The sequence below is a fragment of the Rhopalosiphum padi genome, chromosome 1 (assembly GCF_020882245.1).
Source record: "Rhopalosiphum padi isolate XX-2018 chromosome 1, ASM2088224v1, whole genome shotgun sequence".
Lineage (NCBI taxonomy): Eukaryota > Metazoa > Arthropoda > Insecta > Hemiptera > Aphididae > Rhopalosiphum > Rhopalosiphum padi.
In genome coordinates this window covers 40,693,852-40,715,094 of record NC_083597.1, presented here as the reverse complement: position 1 = coordinate 40,715,094, position 21,243 = coordinate 40,693,852, and the positions used below count along the sequence as shown (strand labels likewise).

Here is a 21,243-nt window from a genome sequence, read left to right as displayed (position 1 = left end):
GAGGTGAAATTAGTAGATATTATGTTTTGTATTTAACTATATAACTTTATTTTTTTATTTTTTATACTTTCGTAATTATTTCGTTACATAATAATAAAAAGTTGTATGTATTTTAAACTTTTTTTCATTTACATAAATGTTGAAATTTATATAGAAATAGTACGTTTGACAGTGACCATAGATATTCTATGTAGATATAGTTAAATAAAGCTTTACACTTGGATTAACCCAAATCCTCTACATTTGTAAAAAAACTCATAAAAATTCTAAATACAAAAACCCACACATATTTAATCCATACCACTTGCAAAACTGGAATTAACCATAGCCAAAATAAAATATGTATTGGACCTGAAAAAATAACATGACACAGTTGTATTATTTATATTACATACATACGATGATTTTCTAAGTAGCATTCTCAACCCCTCCCCCTTTACACCCATTTATTCATTTAATAATATATAATTCTGATTTTTGAATTTTTAGGTAAGCTTGTTTAATGATCTTGTTTTTAAAATATACTTTTAATTTAGAATTTTTCCCTCAATTGTTAATTAAATGATTTTTTTTATCATTTTGATGTATTCAAATCGAAATTTGAACGTGTAATTATCGAGTTATTTAACTTTGTGGATTCTTATATCCAATTAAACTCTTTGAAGAAAAATCTTATACAATAATTATAACCACTCAGATAAGATTAATGTTTAAAAAACACAAATTTAGCGATTGTACGGATTGGTATTCCAAACATTTCAAAAAAACAGCATGTATATAAAATAGTAAGGGTTAGATATTAAGACTATCCTAAGTGGAAAGTGATCCACCTATGATCGATCATCCTGAAGTGGTCAAATATATACTGATGACTGATGTAGTGTATAGTTAAATAATTTCCTAGTGTTCCTGTATTAAAAATCAGAAAATGGTTAGAGTTGATTATTTTCATTTATGATCGATTAGTTTATTATTAATAATATTAATTATTAGTATTATAATTTATATCGTGCCAATTTTAAACATAACATATTGTTATTTAGTAATAGTTTTAACTCTTGTAAACATCATCAATAATATCGTATACTGGTTTATTTTTATACCTCTTTATATTAGATAGTAAATTTCAAAAGAAGCCATACATTTTTGTTGATTTAATTACTTTTATTTAAAAATAAATGGACGAAGAATTAAACGAAAAAAATCGTTCATGTTCCTCAAAAAAGTGAACGAAATTTCAATACGCTCCTAAACATGAAAAAGGAACTACGTTCCCGATAAGTTCTTAAAAATGAAACGGATTCCTACCAAGCACTGTATATTTGTTATAATAATTTGCTTATTTTATTTGATTCTTTGTCATATTTTATTCATTCATCTAATTCTAATTTTTTTAGCATTCCAATTATTTTGAAACCGTCGGTTCAAAGCATTAACCAAACATACGTTTATCAAACTATTTGTGTAGGTTTCTAGTATTTACATAAAATACTTGGATGGAATCTTAATTTATTTTTACGCACATAATATGGTATAATATATTTTTATTTAAAAACAGAAACAAATACTTAATATTACATTATTACCTATATACAATATAATAAAAATAATAACAATTTAATATTTCCTAATTCAATCACAAACTTTTTTTTATATTTACAATATTAATTAATAATCATTTACTTAAACACTAATTATTAACCCACATGCTTTTAACAATTATTCATAATATTCATTTTACACATCACTTAATAAAAAAAAATTCGGTCATTTTATATTACAAGTTTAGGCAGACATCAATGGAGCTTAGCCTCGCCTCAATCGAATTTTACTTATATAAACCATGTAAATAGGTATCAAGGTACAGTTTACACTTGACTTTGGATAATGCTTGTCCCAATCCCCCTACTAAAAAAATTCAACAAAATGTCAGCCTATAAATTTACAAAAATATATTATCCAAACTAACTATAACAATGAGTTATGTATAATACGAAGAAGAAAAACAAAAGCATATAAGTTGAAAAATTTACCATTAATATATGCATTACTAAAATCTGTAAGAACTGAAAATTAAGTAAAGTTAATAAATTAAGGACAGTTAAATTGTAAATAATTTATATATACAAAAATACATAAACAATTTGAAGTATATAACCTAAATATATTATGACATCATGCTGTTCATTATTACTTATTAGTTATTACATAATATATATATATTATATATATCTAAAAATTAAAATAATACTTTATTTACCAACATAGTCAATGATTAAAACAGTTTTTAAAAACAATAATTAAATTAACTGATTATTAACATCCCTATTGATTGACACTTAACATATTATGGATATTTTCTGAAGTCTTTTAAACTTAAATTAATTAAACGACACAATTTAATTTCCAAACAAATTATTAACTAACCATGATTTGACTGAAATCTTTTTAGACTTGAATATTTTTGGCTATAATGCAACCCCTCAAATCCAAATATTATTTTATTGCAATATTTAAAATTAAAATAATTATATTATTATTACGTTTTCAGAGTGAAAAAATAACCAAAATTAGAAATCATGCAAATATTCAAAAATTAATTAATATGCATAGTATAAAATAATTCATTATTATTTATTAGTTGATTACGATAGTACTCATAATCTCAAATTATCAAACAATAATATAATTAAGTATTACTCAAATATTGGAAAAAATAATGATAATCATAAAAAGATAAATAAAACAATATTATATTTAAAGGGTATTGGGTCTAAATAAAATAATAATTTTACAAAATCAAAAGAAAATGATGAGCATTTTGAGTATATAAAAATGAGACAATAAGAAATGTGTGTAAAATATACAAAAAGCAAATTAAGTTTAAATTTAATACCAAGTATTACTAAGAAAAGCAAAATACCAAATATTGGCTAATAAGTAAATTTTTTGTAAGTAATTTTGTTGTAGCATAAGCAAAATGATTTGAATGAATAACAAGATACACTATATACATAATTATACCACAAATATGTCTTTGTAAAGGTTAGTAAACCTTAAAAAAACAAGATTATACAAATTAAGGTAACAAAAATATATATATCAAAATTACAAATGATTCCAAAATTAGAGTTTTTTTCTTCTTTTCATCATTTGTTTTTCTCTTCGGATATCTGCCAAATCTTCCAAAAGCCCTAAAAGAAAAAATACAAAATTTTTGAAAGAAATCAAAATATATTATATTAATTATACAGCTAATTAGATTATTTTAAGATAATTTTAAATTGTAATTAATTGTAATTTATATCAGCAGGATTTCTACATTTATATGATCACAAAGTAAAAAAAAATATGGTTATTTTTGTAAAGGTTTAATAAAGACATATGTATAGATTTTATTAAAAACGTAAAATATGCCTTACCAGCTCTAGTACTTTTATACTCTTCTTTTTGAAGAGTACGGTAATCAGATTCCATGCATTCATCATCTTCATCCATTCCTCTATATCTAAAAATGTAAAAAAAAAGTATTAATTACAATATACTTAAAAACCTACTTATTAGATAAATAATTTTACTTTGATTTGTCATATTTGAAAATTTCTGAAATAACTTTGGAGTAATCGGCATCATCTTCAGGTCCATCGTCAATAAAATCATCCAATTCAGAATCATACTCGTCCGAATCTGATTCAATAACTTGACGTTTGTTGCGCATCGGCATATGCCGATCATCTCGCCTTCTCATATCAGGAGGTGGAAATTGTTTAGGGACCATATCTCTAGGTGGGAATTGCTTAGGCACCATGTCTCTGGGTGGAAACTGTTTAGGCGCCATGTCTCTGGGTGGAAACTGCTTAGGTTTCATATCTCTGGGAGGAAATTGTTTGGATGCCATTTCCTTAGGTGGTGGTTGTCTAGGTTTAATATTATTACCGGCTGGTAACTTTTTAGATTTATCTACTGGCATTGGGACATATCTATCATTTGAACTGGTAGGTTTTGATTTCACGCTTTGAGATGACATTGGTCTAGGACTATATTTTTCAGTTGAATTCTTAACTGCACTAGGTATATACTGTTCTGTGGAAGATGAGCTTTTTACCTTGTTGGGCACATATCTTTCTGGTTGTACAGTACTTTTAACTTTCGATGAATATTTCTCATCTGCTGAGAATTTTGGTTTAGGCACATATCTTTCAGTTAGTGTTGGTTTTGAGGAATTTTTATCAGAAGGTATTAAACTTTTAGGTTTTGGAGAATATTTATCAGATGGTGGGCTTCTCGATTTAGGCACATATTTTTCAGTAGGAGTTGACTTTGATATATATTTATTCGAAGGCATTACACTTTTGGGTTTTTGAGAATACTTCTCAGATGGCGGACTTCTAGATTTAGGCACATATCTTTCAACAGCGGTTGGTTTTGAAACATATTTATCAGATACCATTGAACTCTTGGGTTTTGGTGAATACTTGTCAGATGATGAACTTCTAGATTGAGATACATATCTATCATTGTTTGGGATACCTCTAGGTTTTGGTGAAAAATTATTTTCAATAGAATTTTTAGTTTTGGGTATATATTGATCATTGATTGATCTTGGTTTTGGTGAATAACGTTCATCGTTAGAACTATACCTCTTTTCGTTCAACATATTTTGTTCTAATGAACTTTTAGATGTGGTTCTATTCCCATTCGAGTTCATTCGTGAACTTTCAGAATTATTTAATGGCCTAGGTACATATTTATCATTTTTACTATTATTATTTAGCTCTTTACTGATTTTTAAATCTTTAGACCAAACAGAAGCATTCTTTTTCAGTTTATCTTCTGCTTGCAAATCAACTTTAGAAGAAGAGGCAGAGGATTTTTGAATTCTTTCAGTTGGTTTAATTTCTTTGGGCTTATCAGTAATAGGTAAGCACTTGCCTTGTCGCCGAGCTTGTCTTATTTCTTCAATTCTCTTTTCTTCTAAATATTTTTGTCTTTCTTTCTTAGTCATCATAGGTAAAGGTTCTTCTTTTTTAGGTTTTTCAATAATTATAGGTTCAAATTGTTTTTTTTCAGCAATTTTAAGTAATTCTTGAAAATTTAATGGCGGAGGTTGTGCTGGTCGTTTTTTAATTTTCTCTGTATTACTATCGGATTTGGATTTTTTTTGCTGTGGTTCAACACTTTCTTGATAATCTTCACCATTCTCTACGTCCTTAGGTTTTCTTTTTCTTTTATGTGGCAGTAATTGATCTTCTTCTTCTTTCAACAATGCTGCTCTAACACGATCCTAAAAAAACATTAATTAATCATTATTTCTTAACAAACTATAAAAAAATAATTTAAAATGGTTCATGTTCTGAATATGATTTTAAAAATATACTTTAATAGTGGAACAAATACAAATTAAAATTATATGCATTTATAATTATTGAACAATTTAATTATATAAAATCTCTAATTATAAAACTTATAACTATAAATTTATAATGGCACGGTAATGCTAAATTTGATAATTTATATCAAGGGCTGCCAAACGGTCGATCGTGGACAATTTCAAAGTCAAGTCAATCATGTTAGAATTTATTTTAGTAATTATTAATTAGTTTATAACACTTGTTGTATGTTTATATACACTTTATGCAAGTATGTTTCTTAGTAATTATAGTTATTCAACAATAAAAAAATTGTCTATGGAAGTTGATCCTCAAAGGTGAAATATATTATAGTAGATTGTGACCAATAAAAGTTTCACAACCCCTGATTTATAGGATAAATTTAAGTATTATGATATGCTCCAATATGATTAACCTTGTATTTTATTTTAATACTTATTATTAAGTTATTATATACTTATGAATAAATGATAAATTAAAAATTGCCAAGTACAAAATTGCGATAAAAAACTATTTTACTTATTTCAAATTATTAACTGTATAACATTTGTTTACCACCGGGTAATAATTTCAATTTGCAAAAAAATTTGATATACCATTAAATTTATACAAAAGTCCAATGCTGAATAATCAGAACTGAAAAAAAAATTTGACATGTAGAAACTTTGAGATAGTGAGGTTTTATTGTATTAGATAAAAATGAAAAACCAATTAAACTATAATAATAGTTATTACTTATTTTAAAAATGGAATTCTGGGTAAATTCCAAATTAATAAAATACAATTAATACAACAATATTAAAATAATCAATAAATTCTATAATAATACAAAATATTGTTATGTTTTTTAATCTTTGTTCCCTATTGATTTTATTATATTTTTATCTTAAGACAAATTACATACTTTAGTACCAGAAATGTCGTGACTTCTGTGATTAGCAGTTTTTACATTTCTTGTATCAGCTGGAGTATTTACATATTTGTTCATAATATTGTTATAGATGGCCATGGCATCTTTAGAAACATATCCATAGTCATCTTCGTCTGGTTGATTAAATCCTATAATTAATCAATTAATGAACCATTAATTAAATATAAATATCTAATATAGAATACTAAAAATCTAATAATATTTAATACAAATCAAACCAACAATCTTCAAAGATATCTAATATTCATTCCAAATACTTTAATTTATCAATCTAAACTCAGTTAATTTTCAATAATTTTTAAATATTATAAAAAACAATAATAATATTAAAGTCAACGAGTTAAGACAAGTCTAATATATACATTATATATATCCAAACATTTGATAATAATTTAAAAAAAGACTTCTTATGATTAATGTGAGTTCAACCTTTACACAAATTTATTTACTATACATATAAATTTATAATATACAAAAATAATTTAAATCAATGAATTAGTATAGAATAGTGTTAAATTATGTTAGTAAAGATGTATTAAAATATTAATATTCATTACAGTTATTAATACTATATAGCATATAAGATACATTTGTTATATTCTATTCTTTATTTAGAATAAGAGCAAACCAGAAACTGAAATTTGAATATTGCCGAACCCACTACTGGCTGAAAATGGTAATGAAGGCATGTACACTAAATTATTCTAAAATGTTTTGACATATTTTTTACACTGCCGAATGTACTTTTATTCTAGGTAGAGCATAATATTTTATTTGATAGAATTGTAATTCAGATGTAATTTGTATTAACTTTAATGAGTATTTTATATAATATTTTATAAAAAATTTACTTGTTCAAAAAAAACTTAAATTATCAAGCAGATTGTAAAAAATATTTATCAAATAAATTAAAAATTTTAAGATTTAAGTGTGACAAGACAGTGAAAATATATATACAATACACGGAAAACGATAGCTCAAAGTTGTTACTGTTTTTATATTATTATTTTAATTATTACTATCAATACAAAAAATATGTATGTTATATACATATTATATTTTAAATAAAAGCACTTTAAAAAAAATATATTATTTTACAACAATAGTTATATAGTAAGTAGTTGATGTACTAACCAGCCATGGTAACAGATGTATTAACATCATCTTTAGCATCTTCGATAACTGATTTATTTGCTGACTTTGTTCGGTTTAACATAGACTGAACTCTTTTGAATGATTTTCTATCTTGACTACGCAACAATATCAATTCATCTTTTTTCTTCTGTTCTTCTATTTGTTTGAGTCTATCTTCTTCATCTTTTTTTGCTAAAAACCTCTTTATACTATCAGACAATTGCCTACTTTCTTTTGTTTCTTTTTTTGGTGGATCCAATGATGCTTTGAAATATTTAACCTAAACAAAATGAAATATTGGTATTATTATGAAGTAGCTATGTTTATAATGTAAATTTTAGTTTCTTCTAGTATTATTATAATAATTTAGTCTGCCTTCTTTCAATTGAAAATCAAATTAAATACTATATAATCTTACTAACAATAGATTGAAATATGTACAATATTATAATGATTTATTTGATTTTTGGTTTAAATTTATCTTAACTTTGTAATAAAGTGGTATTTATAAGTAAAAACAGTAGAAAGGAAATATGTGTACTTCAATAGTATTATATTTTTCAACTGGAATAGATAAAAAATAATAAAGGTTGGATTTCACTAGTTTACACACTACACCGGATACTACACCATATTTAACCATGATTATAATTTATAATAGGCTTAGGAAGTTACTATTTAGTAATTTATGTTTAATTAAAGGATGAGTGATCAAGTTGACTAGTTGAGCTCCTCAAATCATATTTATGGACGTAAATCTTGTTCAATATGGTAGCTAAGAGTTATAAAGGAATATATCCACGGAGGCATAATGTTATGTTATATTGTCTTGTGCTACTATAAATCTACACGGATGTGCAATAATTTTTTAATTTAAACAACAAGTTAACAGGTTGTTTAATTGTAATAGCTTGTAATTTATAAATAAAAAAAATTATTTAACCATAATTATTAGTTTTTGAATCACTTACTTCTTTGTCTCTTGTGTTGTTTTTTTGCGCCTGGTAGAGTAAAGTGTGAAAATCCATTATTGCAACAAGTGAATGGTGGTGAAATTACATATAGTCAAAATTCCTTTTACTAGAATGAAATATCAAAATACTGAAAAATCATATTGAATATAATCGATGATAAATTAGCGGCTGTTTAAATAAAATTTCAAACCAAAAAAAGTCGGTGAAATGAATAAAATTATTATTGTTGTATTGAAAAGAATCTAATTTATTACTATTATTATTATTTAAGACTAGAACATGAATCACAAATGGTACGACGTCGACTGAGTCGACTGATATTAAAATTAAACCATTAAGGTTGTAGAAAGCTTGTTTGAAGTTATCACCTCACAAGTCACCACCACATAAAATTTTACTAGTCGTGATACACTGATACGTCTTATCTCGTATACGCCACATGTCATGCTAATATGTATAATGTAAACATTAAAACAGCTGTAATAGCAACAGCTGCCCCAAGAATAGATGTGCACAATATTGTTATTTATTTTGTTGTGCTGATAACTATTATCATTAATCAACTCCGGTATGCTTCCACACGTTTTTACAGGTTATGATATAAAATTTCAAAAATGTATACAGAGTTGGACAGATTTCCGATAAATTTTGATTTTTCATATTTTAATATTTATTGTTTACTGATTTAGTGATTTTACCAATCGCTGTCACCGCTGCAGACCGTTGTTATTGCTAATTTGTTTATTTATTTTATTCAAAACATACATAATATCATTAATTATATATTATTATTAGTAGTATTTATAATCGATGGTAAATGTAAGTAAGCGTCTGCAAATTCTATACCAAACTCTTATTAGCTAATAAAACATATCAAGAGATTATTTGAATCCTACTACGAATTTATTGAAAATGAAAGCAATCGGTAGTAGTTTTTCGGTTAATTTCCGACGAATATTGTGCAACAACGTCATCGCACGTACATATGTGTTGGATACAAAGGGTTCAGATAAAAAACAATCAAACGATGATCTATTAAACAGCATTAAACCGCATTCACGCAGCGGAGTATTGTCAGTTGTTGAAAAAGATGACAGCGGATTTCCTTCATATTTCATACTTAAAGAAACTAGTCCCTTACTGAGGTTGGTATCAAATTTGTTAGTACTAGCTACTCCATATTATAATAATTATTAAAAACTTGATGCATATGGCACATATTTTTAAAACTTAAAATCTCAATACTATTAAGTCTTAACTCCTAATTCACCTAAATTTAATATTTAGTACTGCTGCATAAAATGTGTCATTTCTAAATTCACAAAGAAAGATTTTCTTTGTATTCATTATAGTTGAACTGTTGAATAACTTTTAAAATTAATTTTTTGTTTCAGTCAAGCCATGATTAGCGTTAAAAACAAAAAAAAACGTCATCAAAATAGCAGCATACTTTTAGAAGGCAAACGTCTGATACAAGATGCATTAAATGCTGGTGTGAAGCCAAAACAAATATTTTTCAGTCAGAAGAGAGTATTAGAAAACTTATGTTTACCTGAAGAGCTACGAGATCTCCCAGTCACAAATACAATATTTTATAAGACTCCTTATAAAATGATTCAATTATTTTCAGAGACTGAGACTTCCCAAGGAATAATGGGTACGACTAGAATAAGCGTATAATGTTTTAACTATATTGAAACTTTAATAATTAAGTTTTTAAATGTTTAGGTATCTTTGAATTTCCAATTATTGATCATAGAGCTCGAAAACAGTCATTTCCAATTACTGTAATCTGTGATAATATCCGTGAACCTGGCAATTTAGGTGCTGTGTTAAGAACTGTAACAGCTGTTGGAGCATCACAAATTATTTTAATGAAAGGTAAATAATAAATTCAAAAATTATTTTATAAGTGGATTGTTACCGTTATTTTTTGTCTCTTTTTCACAAGTGCTGCATAAAAAAAACTACCCACTTTGTGTACATGGTACATCAGTACAATGAATGAATACTCTATTCAAAATGAGATCGTGACTTGGCGGCGACCAGTTTTTGTTGAACGGGGGTCAGATAACACCCATTTGTCAACCCCACCAAGTCAACTATCTGTACGCCTGCTGTATAGTTAAGCAAGCCACACCCATGTGCACAAGTTGGCCGCTGAGTCACGATCTCATTTTGAACAGAGTATAGTAGATTTATTAATATTATCATAAAAAACAGGTGTTATATTTGAATTCAATGTGTTTAACTATGTTCCACATTATGTAAAAGACTGAGACAACAATTATTGGTACTCAATATTTATAAGGTCACATTTTATATTTTTAATTATCATTTAAAAATAAACATCATCTTGTTATTTAGGCTGTACTGATTTGTGGGGAGACAAAGTATTGAGAGCTGGTTGTGGTGCACATTTCAGAATGAAAATTATATCGGATGTCAGCTGGAGCAATTTGGAAAATATCAAAGGTCAAGTCTGTTTGGCGGATAACAACTTTGCAAACAATGTTAATTATTCAAATATTGATGAAGATACAAATGTAAATGTTTTTAGAAAAACAGCTCCAATTGAATTACCAATAGTCCCTTACTATGAAGTAGATTACTGTAAAACCACTCCTTTGATACTCATTATTGGAGGTGAGACACACGGGTTGAGTGATGAAGGATATGAGTTTGCCAAATTACGAAAAGGTATCCGCATAAACATTCCACTTGAAAATGGAATAGAAAGCTTAAACTCTGCAACAGCTGTAGGTATATTATGTTTTGAAGCCAAAAAACAAATGTTAAATTTAGTAAGAAGTGAAGATGAAATCGATAAAATTGAACAAGCATATTAAAGTTATATAGTTGTAGAATTTATATATTGTATAAAATAATTTTTTATGAGAATAAAATATTATAAATGTTTTAAATTTGTATAGTCTATTAATAACTAAGTTAAACGATTACACAATTAATATTTTTTCAAATACCTGAACCTGAACGACTGAACCTGTAAAATAAGTGTTAATTAATATTTTTTTTAACCATGGTTAATTATGTAAGTAAAACTTATTAACTACACAGTATTGCCTTTCAGTGACTACTAGATATATTCATGTTATAATATAATAGTGCCAGATATGATAAGTATTGGCTCATAGAGCTTTAAAACTTTTAATAACCCATAACTTATTAAAATGAGTTGGAACAAATAAATTTAATACATTAACTAACAAAATTTAATTTGGCTTAGCATTTATTCTCGATAACTAGCTTGTCTTATACAGGCCCGTAGGCTATAAGAGAATAGTTAATATTTACAATGAGTATTCTAAAATAATTAGCAATGGGCCAGATACTTGAGAAAAAGTATGTACAATCTACATTTAAGATACTAGATATTATTGATACTAAATATTGTGTCTAAGGTATAAAATATATTTTATCAAATGATGATGGGCAATAACACACTTAAAAATAGTGTATGTTATACTATAATATAGGTAATAAACTTAACAAACTAATACAATAATTTATATTAAAAACCTATAATACGATCAATAAATATACATCTTTTATTCTTTTATACATACTCGTAAAAAATGTACATTTTTATTAATGTTATTATTACAATATTACATCTTAAATATTATAAAGTGAAGACTGAAGACCATTTATCATAAACTCTGATAACGAAAACAATTATATGTCTATATCAGTTATAGGGATTATACATAATATATTATGTGGTAGGTTGTACTACACATGTTATATAAAATATAAATTACTACTAGTTGAATAATTAATTTTATTCGAAATATCGAAACCTAAGTTTTCCAGTTCACCTCCCTGACCTCCCACTACAAACAATTTAAAATACGGAGTAGGCATTACAGGACTGAATTTATTCGTCGCGATATTTATGTATATTTTATAGCATTGAGATTAGCATTTGCCTTTGGGTTAAAATGGTTGAATTAAATATATTTTAATAATATATATATAAATGTAAGAAAAAATATTACTGCATAGTTACATACTTAAATTTACCCAAGCAAGGCACTAGAATTTTTTTCCAGGGGTGGGGCAAATATTTTTTTACAACAATCAATAAGGTTATTTAAATAAAATATAAATATTTTCGGATCATATAACATAATATAGCAATTTATTATACAAACCGCCACACCGGTTGAGAACCAAACACTGCTCTAAACAGATAATGTGTACAAACTTTTGAATAGTTAAAAATGTTTAATCACAGACCTTCAATAACTATATTGATAATGATATACAAAAATGATAATTTCTTTATTACTTTAATAATGCATACATTTGTGTCTTGTGAATAAATGTTTATATTTTTTTTTACTTACAATTCATAAATATAAATTAAAGTAATTATGTTTAGTAATGAACAGATAAATTTGTTTGACTCAACTTTAATGCAATGATTTGGGATACCTTTTTGTTTGTTTATTTTCATCTAGTGACTAGTAATATTACTACTCAATAAAGGTAATAATAAATAAATAAAATTTTTTTTCCTATTTTACAAATTTCAAAACATGAAACTGATTTCTGGGGGGGCTAGAGCCCCACCTTGGCGCCGTGCCTACATAGTTTACCTTCATACATCTCCTGCATCTCCACATATTTGGGTACAGTGTACAAGCACTTTTTTATCATATAGATAAACCAATAACGAATCATATCGTTGGAAAATGGAATGGTAAATGGTATGTAAAGTAGATTAGCACAAACAATTTTTACATACACATAAATACATAATAAAATAATATTTATGATGACGGATTAAATACGAAAATAAGAGTATACCGGTGGCTCTATCTAACGAGTAAAATAAGACTAACATAATAAAAATAAATTTATTGGATGATAATATGAAATTGCAGTAATACGAAATATTCAAGTATACAAAGCAATAATTAATTTATGTAATAATAAAATACATTAATAATAATAATAAATTATTGTTGGTTATTCAACTACTATGTATAAAAAGACAATGTCTTTGTACAAACGTAGGTACTGTTTGTAGCTCATATAAATTATAACGCAATTTACCTGTTTTTCCCATGAAAAACGTTAATATGAATAAATGGAGAAGACACAAACGTCAATATCGAAATGTCCATATGATCAGAAATGCTACCTACTGAAACTCAAAAGGTATGTACAATCAAATTATTTAAATAATTAATAGTAAAACTATATTGTTAATGAGCTCTTTTTGAATAGGTAATAGGCATTTTGATACCTATAGTCATATTTCATAAAATTGTGTACTAGTGTACTTACTAGTTTATATGGTTAGGTACAATATTGAAATGCAATAAACACTGAAATAAAAAATCAGATAATGTAAATTAAAATACTTGATTCTGTACAAGTACATTTGATTTATTAAATTAATATAATATATAAATATTATAATGTCCATACCAACAATCATCTATGGCAAATTAAAATAGCCGGAATCTCGAAAAAATTTACAATTTTTAATAGTTTTAATGGATAAAAAATAATAAGCCGACAGCCATAAATTCTTATATTATATTATATCCGTCTTGATTGTATTCATAAATTACAAAACACAATATTACAGATTCAAAGCTAAAAAGAAGCTATAGTGTTCCCTTATAGGTTCTTACAGATTTCACCTTAAGAGTCAATATGTACATCGTACATGAGATCTGTTCATAATTTTTCGGAATGGGTGATTTAAAAATTAAAATGTACACACGTTTCGTCTATACATATATCTTTCTATTATTCGCTATTAATTTTAATCATGGTCCTATTTCCAAGCGATTTTCAATATTAATATTGTCTGAATTAAAAGTTAAAACCAAATTAACCGTATCCCACGATTGTGTTCAATCACACATTTAGGATACATTTTTACATTAATATTTTATTATGTTATTATAATTTAGTAAGGACAAGTGTCAAGTATACTAGTATACGATTCATGAACAATTATTATCCATTTATATTTAATTTTACCAATATTTCTTTTTGAAATACTTTATTTTATATTTTATACTTATATAGGTATTAATATATTTTATATAAAATGATACGTGTTATTAATAACTTTTAATTGTTTGATGGATACTTTAATTATTGTATTATAACATTTTATAAAATTAATTCAATGGCGGATACAGTGATCCTAAACGGGAGGGGGGCAATCTGTTATAGTTATCAACTAAAAAAAGGTCATCATCTATTTCAAAAAAAAACTTCGTTGATTTTCTGGATAAGGAACAATAAATGTAATAGACATCATTTTAATGTATATTAATATAATTAATTTTAAAAAAAATAGTAAACCTTAGGTATAGGTTAATAAAATGTTAAAATAATAGGTATTTATCTAAAATTCAAAAGTACTAAAAAAATTACCATATTTTTTATAATATTTAACAAATTAGTAGGATTATAGATAATAATATTATGAATAAAATATTTTAAATTATAAAATCCTTTATCCTTTTATTTTTTGAAAAAATATTGATTATTTGGTCTATGTAAACTTGTTGATCTCGGTGGCAATGAATGATCGCCGATCCAGTGAGTCTTTCTTGTAACATGGTTACATCGGTGACTAGTGTTATAGTAAAAACTGCAGTACTATTAAATAATAGTAATACTACAGAAGAATATAAGAGCATACATTTGGACGGGCAAAAAAAAAAAATTACAAATGGAATAAATAAATAAATGATACTTTTTTGTGAACCGGGTGGGGGCAATTGCCTCTCATTGCCCCCCCCCCTTGTATCCGCCCTTGCAAATTATATTCATTACAAATCCTACTACGATTCAGCGCGGAACGCTGAACTGGTGTAGGATTTGTAAATTCGGTTTAGCCCCGTCTACCGCGCTGAACTGTACTAGGGTCCGGAAATACGCCTACAGTAAATATGCAATAAATGGTGTAATAACACATGAGATCCTGGTACACGATGGTCACAAATTTCATAACTTCAAGCCTACAAGAATATTATTATTAAATATTATTAATATTAGGTAGACAATGCAAAAATATTTCTTTAGAAAAATGATTCTTTAGGAATTTTCATCTTTTTCGTCAAAATTTGTCTATTATATATTTATAATTTATTTATACCTTCAAAAATACATTGTCATTGAGCTGAAATAATATCTCATAGATTAATTTACATAATCTGAGTTTGAATTAAATTTATGATTATAAAAACAATTAAAAAAATGATTGAAGTACACGACTGATCAAATATTGTTTAGATTAATTATTAAAAATACGCATGTATATTCAATATAATCTAAACAAATATTTTCCTCTTGCTTGTATAGGCTTGAAGTTATGAAATTCTTGATCATCATGTAACAGGATCCCATGTGTTAATTCATCACTTTAACCGCGTAGACCAAGGACTCCCGCCCGCTGTGATGTTTATATAGCTCCGTAGATTTAACAATAATGTTATATTTCGATAATCGGATATTTTGTATCATTGTTAGGTTTGTATTGATTGTTATTTAATTTACCTCAGACGATAAGCACTTTGTACGGCAAATAGCGCAAAAGTGATAATTTAACACAGAATCCTGTAATACTATGTTTAAGAATTTCATAGTTTTTCAATGACTATTAGGCAGATAATGACAAAAGAACTATTTAAAAAAATATATTATTATTATTTATTAAATTTATACACAATAGATTCAGAAATATTTCTATGGCTTATTATCTACATATAATGAAAATAAGTGGCCATTTTTCTTACAACGCGTGATCTTGCAAATTACATTACATAGTGAGACGGTGTGCCGGTATTTGGTGGACCGTCTGAATTTTCTTAATCAAAATATTAGAACGATTTGGGTATAACGTGGTAGTGGTAAAGTAAAGCATCCACTCTCATTTAAGTCACCGGGCTTAAATAAGCGAGCCAACGCGGGCAATGGTGCTTGGTTACGTCTAGACTCTAGGCGTAAGCGTAGTCCTAATTCCTATCACCACGATAGGGAATTGTTTTATTGTTTACATGTATGATTTGACGGAGCAAATCACCATATCTTCGTGACTTATGAAAGCGGCTACTGTATGGTGAGCTGTGCTCGATACGACAGTACTCAAATAAGTGGTCCGGTGATTTCAGATATTAGCCCTGAAAAAGACCTTTTTCGTGTTAAGTCGACGGTTTGACTGTTGACGTTTTCACCACCGGTGTCGATACGTGGTTTCTACATCGCATTAGCGGCGTGAATGGTAGTCGTGGAACGACCATCGTATATGATACCGTTATGCAGGCTGAGGCCCTGATGCCGAGGGTCATTCGGAGTGCGTCATCCGCGCTACTCGTTGTCCAACAATACGGGTCGACTGACCGAGCGAACCAGAGCCTCTGGTCGGTTGAGAGCGAGCTCATTGATGTAAATCACTGCTGCCTCGCACTTGTGAGTTGTTCCGTTCCGGTGGTCGTGGTAGTTTAGTTTTCCGAGCCCTTTAGCCTTAGAAATGGATGGTCTTGTATAGTACCCAAGGAGTCTATGCCGTTTCCGGCTAATAAGGTCGTCTGGGTGTATGCTGGAAAATAGCCGCCTCGTAGTTACAAGTGTCTACATCGGTCTCTGGATCGTCTGGATCGTCTGGATCTCTTAATTCTTCGAGTGTAGTTGTTGAACTGTTGAAGGTTTGAGAGATGTTGTAAGTGTGTGTTTTTTGCAACTAAATGTCACTGGTATTTATATCGTCCATCTATGGTACATTCGTCCAGACTAGTAAACACAACACTCGTGGCTCTCATTTGTGCTTACCCTCAGAACGGTTTCTTCTATATCTCCATCGTTATTTATGTTATGGGGTTGGCCATGGTTTTCCCTTTTAAGTTGGAGCTTCTAGTTTCTGTAGTATTACTTATCAGGCGTACGGATTGTTAAATAACCCGGTAATTCTGTTCGTACAGCTGTTGTGTATGTGCATATATGCCTGCACCCTTAGCATGAAAGCGCTTTGCTTGTTCGCGTCTGCTGTGTTCTGATTGTCTTGATTAGTGGTTCTGAAATGAACCGTTTTCACCGTACGTTGTTGTGTTGCACCGTCAGAGTGTCCTTGGTCTACATTGAAAAGGTGGTGATGTATGGATGGGACCCTGTTACACGGTGCTCACGAATTTCATAACTTCAAGCCAACACGAGACACAAAATAAAAACAATTTTTCTTTACACGATTCTTACAGAAATATTTTGCTCATTCTACTCTTAATACTCTTGAAAATATGAAATTCGTGATCACCGTGTAACAGGATCCCATGTATTAGATCATCACTTTATCCACGTAGATCACGAGGGACTATAGTCTCAGGGTCCATAGTGCTGTTAAATTTCACAGATTAAATAATAACTTACTTACTCTGTACTTTTGTTTGACTTGGATACCAATAAAATTCATATATTATATCCATAATTCATGGAATAAGACACACATATTACGTTATTTTCCATGATATTAACGAGATTCGTATAACGCCAAAAAAATTGTAGATTTTAACAACATACCACGTTTTTAGCCAAGTTTCCGAACATGATGCATATTGAGCCGTCGAAATAATCGAACCAGTGGGTTGGAGACATAGTGTTAAAAATAATGCCATGCTTTGATCTTTTATATATTTATTTTTCATAATACCTAATATCATTCTATAAACTCATTCAGTATACACATTATTTTTCGAATTTTAAATATTGTCATATTTACATAGAATTTATACAACAACGCAGAATAACATAAAAATGTGTTGTGTTAATACACCTAACGATGAATAATGTCATATTCAACAGTTGGTTTCGCGATGTTGGACACTAGCGCTCCGATACATGTGCAACCGCAACCAGTTTTCATCTGATGAGTATAAACGACAAAGTGCCGATTTAATGTATGGGATCCTGTTAGTTGATGCCCGCGAATTTCATAACCAACAAGACTTGACGAAGAAGATAATGAGAAAAATATGTCTTAAAACAAAATTCTTTAGGAATTTCATCTTTTTCATCGGCATATATCAAAAACCATCAAAAATCGATGACGTCCAATATAGAGAATAATTTACATATTATCTTTGATTTTAAATTAAATATACGATTATTAACTTCATAAATGTACGAATGTTGTCGATGATTAAATTTTGTTTGATGTAATTATTTAAATACGCCTATATTCCTATATTAATCGTTTTCTAAAGAAATATTTTCTTTATTGTGTTGCTCGTGTAGGGTTAAAGTTATGAAATCCGTGATCATCGTGTAACAGGGTCCCATATATAAATTACCACCTTTGCTGTGTACGCCGTAGACTCCTGTCTACAGTTCTGTTAGCTTCGTCGATAAAATATTAATGATATATTAAATACTTCTATAATCAGATACATTAAACTGTGTAACGTTTGATTTGTTAACTGCGGACTTTATATACGACAAAAAAGGTAAAAGTGTCGACTTAAAATATAGAAACGTTTAACATTATACTTAAGAGTTTCATAATTTCAAGTCTATATGAGCATTAGGCAGATAATGAGCAAAAAAATGTTTTTTTTATATGTAATTCTAAATTCAATAGACATTTTTATTGAACAAATTACCCTCAATAACATATGATTATTGAATTGTTAAAACGAATATAACGTACCATAGTTGAATGTTCAAATTGCATTCAAGCAAAACCCAGTTTAATTTTGTAAATAATATACGATTATTGAAATAATGGAACAAAAAACGATCGAAGCACATTATTACGGTCAGTACCAAAATAACATATTTAATATTTAATTTTAGATAAAGAATAAACAATGATCTGAACATAGTTCAATTTGTTTAAATAGAAATGTGTTTGTTATATCTGAAATAATGAACTATAGAATTATTTATGAATTTATTGTATACAACTATTGTATAAGTTTGATAAATTATTATAGATTTATTAAAATAATCACCCCAAATAAAATTTGATCAGCTATATATTTCAAACATTCATAAAATTGTTTCAATAATTTTCCTTTTTTTAATTTTCACTGAATGTAGTTCGGTGACTACGGGACGTCATTAGAGTTCAACGACAATGTAATCCTGGAGATATAATTAGATATTATGTTTACTAAACTGATGAAAATTTCTATACACTTGTATTACTTATAAATATTTTTTTATAATTATTGTTTTGCTCAATACTCACGTAAAATCTCATGTAAAATTAAAATTATGAAATTCTTAGCATCACGTAACAGGCTCGCCTATACATTAAATCACCACTTTTGCCATTTTGACCGTAGATATCCGATAAAATATGGTTCTAAGTTAAAATTTCAGCGAACAAAATACCTGTCATAAATTATTACCATTATTATTACCATTTAATTTCTAGAGTCTATGCCGTTTCCGGCTAATAAGGTCGTCTGGGTGTATGCTGGAAAATAGCCGCCTCGTAGTTACAAGTGTCTACATCAGTCTCTGGATCGTCTGGATCTCTTAATTCTTCGAGTGTGGTTGTTGAACTGTTGAAGGTTTGAGAGATGTTGTAAGTATGTGTTTTTTGCAACTAAATGTCACTGGTATTTATATCGTCCATCTATGGTACATTCGTCCAGACTAGTAAACACAACACTCGTATCAGTGGCTCTCATTTGTACTTACCCTCAGAACGGTTTCTTCTATACCTCCATCGTTAGTTATGTTATGGGGTTGGCCGTGGTTTTTCCTTTTAAGTTGGAGCTTCTAGTTTCTGTAGTATTACTTATCAGACGTACGGATTGTTAAATAACCCGGTAATTCTGTTCGTACAGCTGTTGTGTATGTGCATATATGCTTGCACCCTTAGCATGATAGCGCTTTGCTTGTTCGCGTCTGCTGTGTTCTGATTAGTGTTTCTGAAATGAATCGTTTTCACTGTACATTGATGTGTTGCACCGTCGGAGTGTCCTTGGTCTACATTGAAAAGGTGGTGATGTATGGATGGGACCCTGTTACACGATGCTCACGAATTTCATAACTTCAAGCCAACACGAGACACAAAATAAAAACAATTTTTCTTTACACGATTCTTTAAAATAATAAATTATTACAAATAAAATTTGATCAGACTTCGAATATTTATAAAGTTGTTTCAATAATCGTATTTGTAGTAATCAGAGAATGTAAATTATTCTCTAATATGCTACATAATCTTAGCTGAATGACAATGTATTTTTGAAGTTATATAATATGTTTACAAAAGGATGAAAAAGTCTAAAAATCATATTTCTAAAGAAATATTTTGCTCATTCTTAATACATTCTTAATAGTCTTAATACTCTTGAAAATATGAAATTTGTGATCACCGTGTAACAGGATCCCATGTATTAGATCATCACTTTATCCACGTAGATCACGAGGGACTATAGTATCAGGGTCCATAGTGCTGTTAAATTTCACAGATTAAATAATAACTTACTTACTCTGTACTTTTGTTTGACTTGGATACCAATAAAATTCATATATTATATCCATAATTCATGGAATAAGACACACATATTACGTTATTTTCCATGATATCAACGAGATTCGTATAACGCCAAAATAATTGTAGATTTTAACAACATACCACGTTTTTAGCCAAGTTTCCGAACATGATGCATATTGAGCCGTCGAAATAATCGAACCAGTGGGTTGGAGACATAGTGTTAAAAAAAATGCCATGTTTTGATCTTTTATATATTTATTTTTCATAATACCTATTATCATTCTATAAACTCATTCAGTATACACATTATTTTTC

General features: G+C 28.1%; 2 protein-coding genes across 2 annotated transcripts; one reads left to right on the top strand and one right to left on the bottom strand.

Moving 5' to 3' along the window:
- Positions 1-1,527: 1,527 nt before the first annotated feature.
- Positions 1,528-8,824, bottom strand: LOC132930064 (protein SPT2 homolog). Its single transcript, XM_060995723.1, has 7 exons — positions 8,620-8,824; positions 8,427-8,556; positions 7,456-7,735; positions 6,295-6,449; positions 3,579-5,284; positions 3,423-3,508; positions 1,528-3,194 (listed from the first exon to the last, which is right to left on the bottom strand). The coding sequence occupies exons 2-7, from the start codon at positions 8,481-8,483 to the stop codon at positions 3,127-3,129; spliced, it is 2,352 nt and encodes a 783-aa protein (XP_060851706.1). The 5' UTR covers positions 8,484-8,556; positions 8,620-8,824; the 3' UTR covers positions 1,528-3,126.
- Positions 8,825-9,024: 200 nt separating this feature from the next.
- LOC132930070 (rRNA methyltransferase 3, mitochondrial) lies at positions 9,025-11,353 on the top strand. The gene is made up of 4 exons (XM_060995737.1): positions 9,025-9,574; positions 9,824-10,086; positions 10,158-10,310; positions 10,797-11,353. The coding sequence occupies exons 1-4, from the start codon at positions 9,342-9,344 to the stop codon at positions 11,276-11,278; spliced, it is 1,131 nt and encodes a 376-aa protein (XP_060851720.1). The 5' UTR covers positions 9,025-9,341; the 3' UTR covers positions 11,279-11,353.
- The last annotated feature ends 9,890 nt before the right edge of the window (positions 11,354-21,243 follow it).

Bases quoted from the DNA above. Each gene is read 5' to 3' on its own strand.
- LOC132930064 (XM_060995723.1), bottom strand. From the start codon at position 8,483: ATGGATTTTCACACTTTACTCTACCAGGCGCAAAAAAACAACACAAGA. The intron at 5,285-6,294 runs GTATGTAATTTG...ATGTTTTTTTAG, and splicing joins ACGACATTTCTGGTACTAAA to GATCGTGTTAGAGCAGCATT. The intron at 3,195-3,422 runs GTAAGGCATATT...TTTTTCTTTTAG, and splicing joins GTATAAAAGTACTAGAGCTG to GGCTTTTGGAAGATTTGGCA.
- LOC132930070 (XM_060995737.1), top strand. From the start codon at position 9,342: ATGAAAGCAATCGGTAGTAGTTTTTCGGTTAATTTCCGACGAATATTG. The intron at 10,087-10,157 runs GTACGACTAGAA...TTAAATGTTTAG, and splicing joins GACTTCCCAAGGAATAATGG to GTATCTTTGAATTTCCAATT. The intron at 10,311-10,796 runs GTAAATAATAAA...CTTGTTATTTAG, and splicing joins ACAAATTATTTTAATGAAAG to GCTGTACTGATTTGTGGGGA.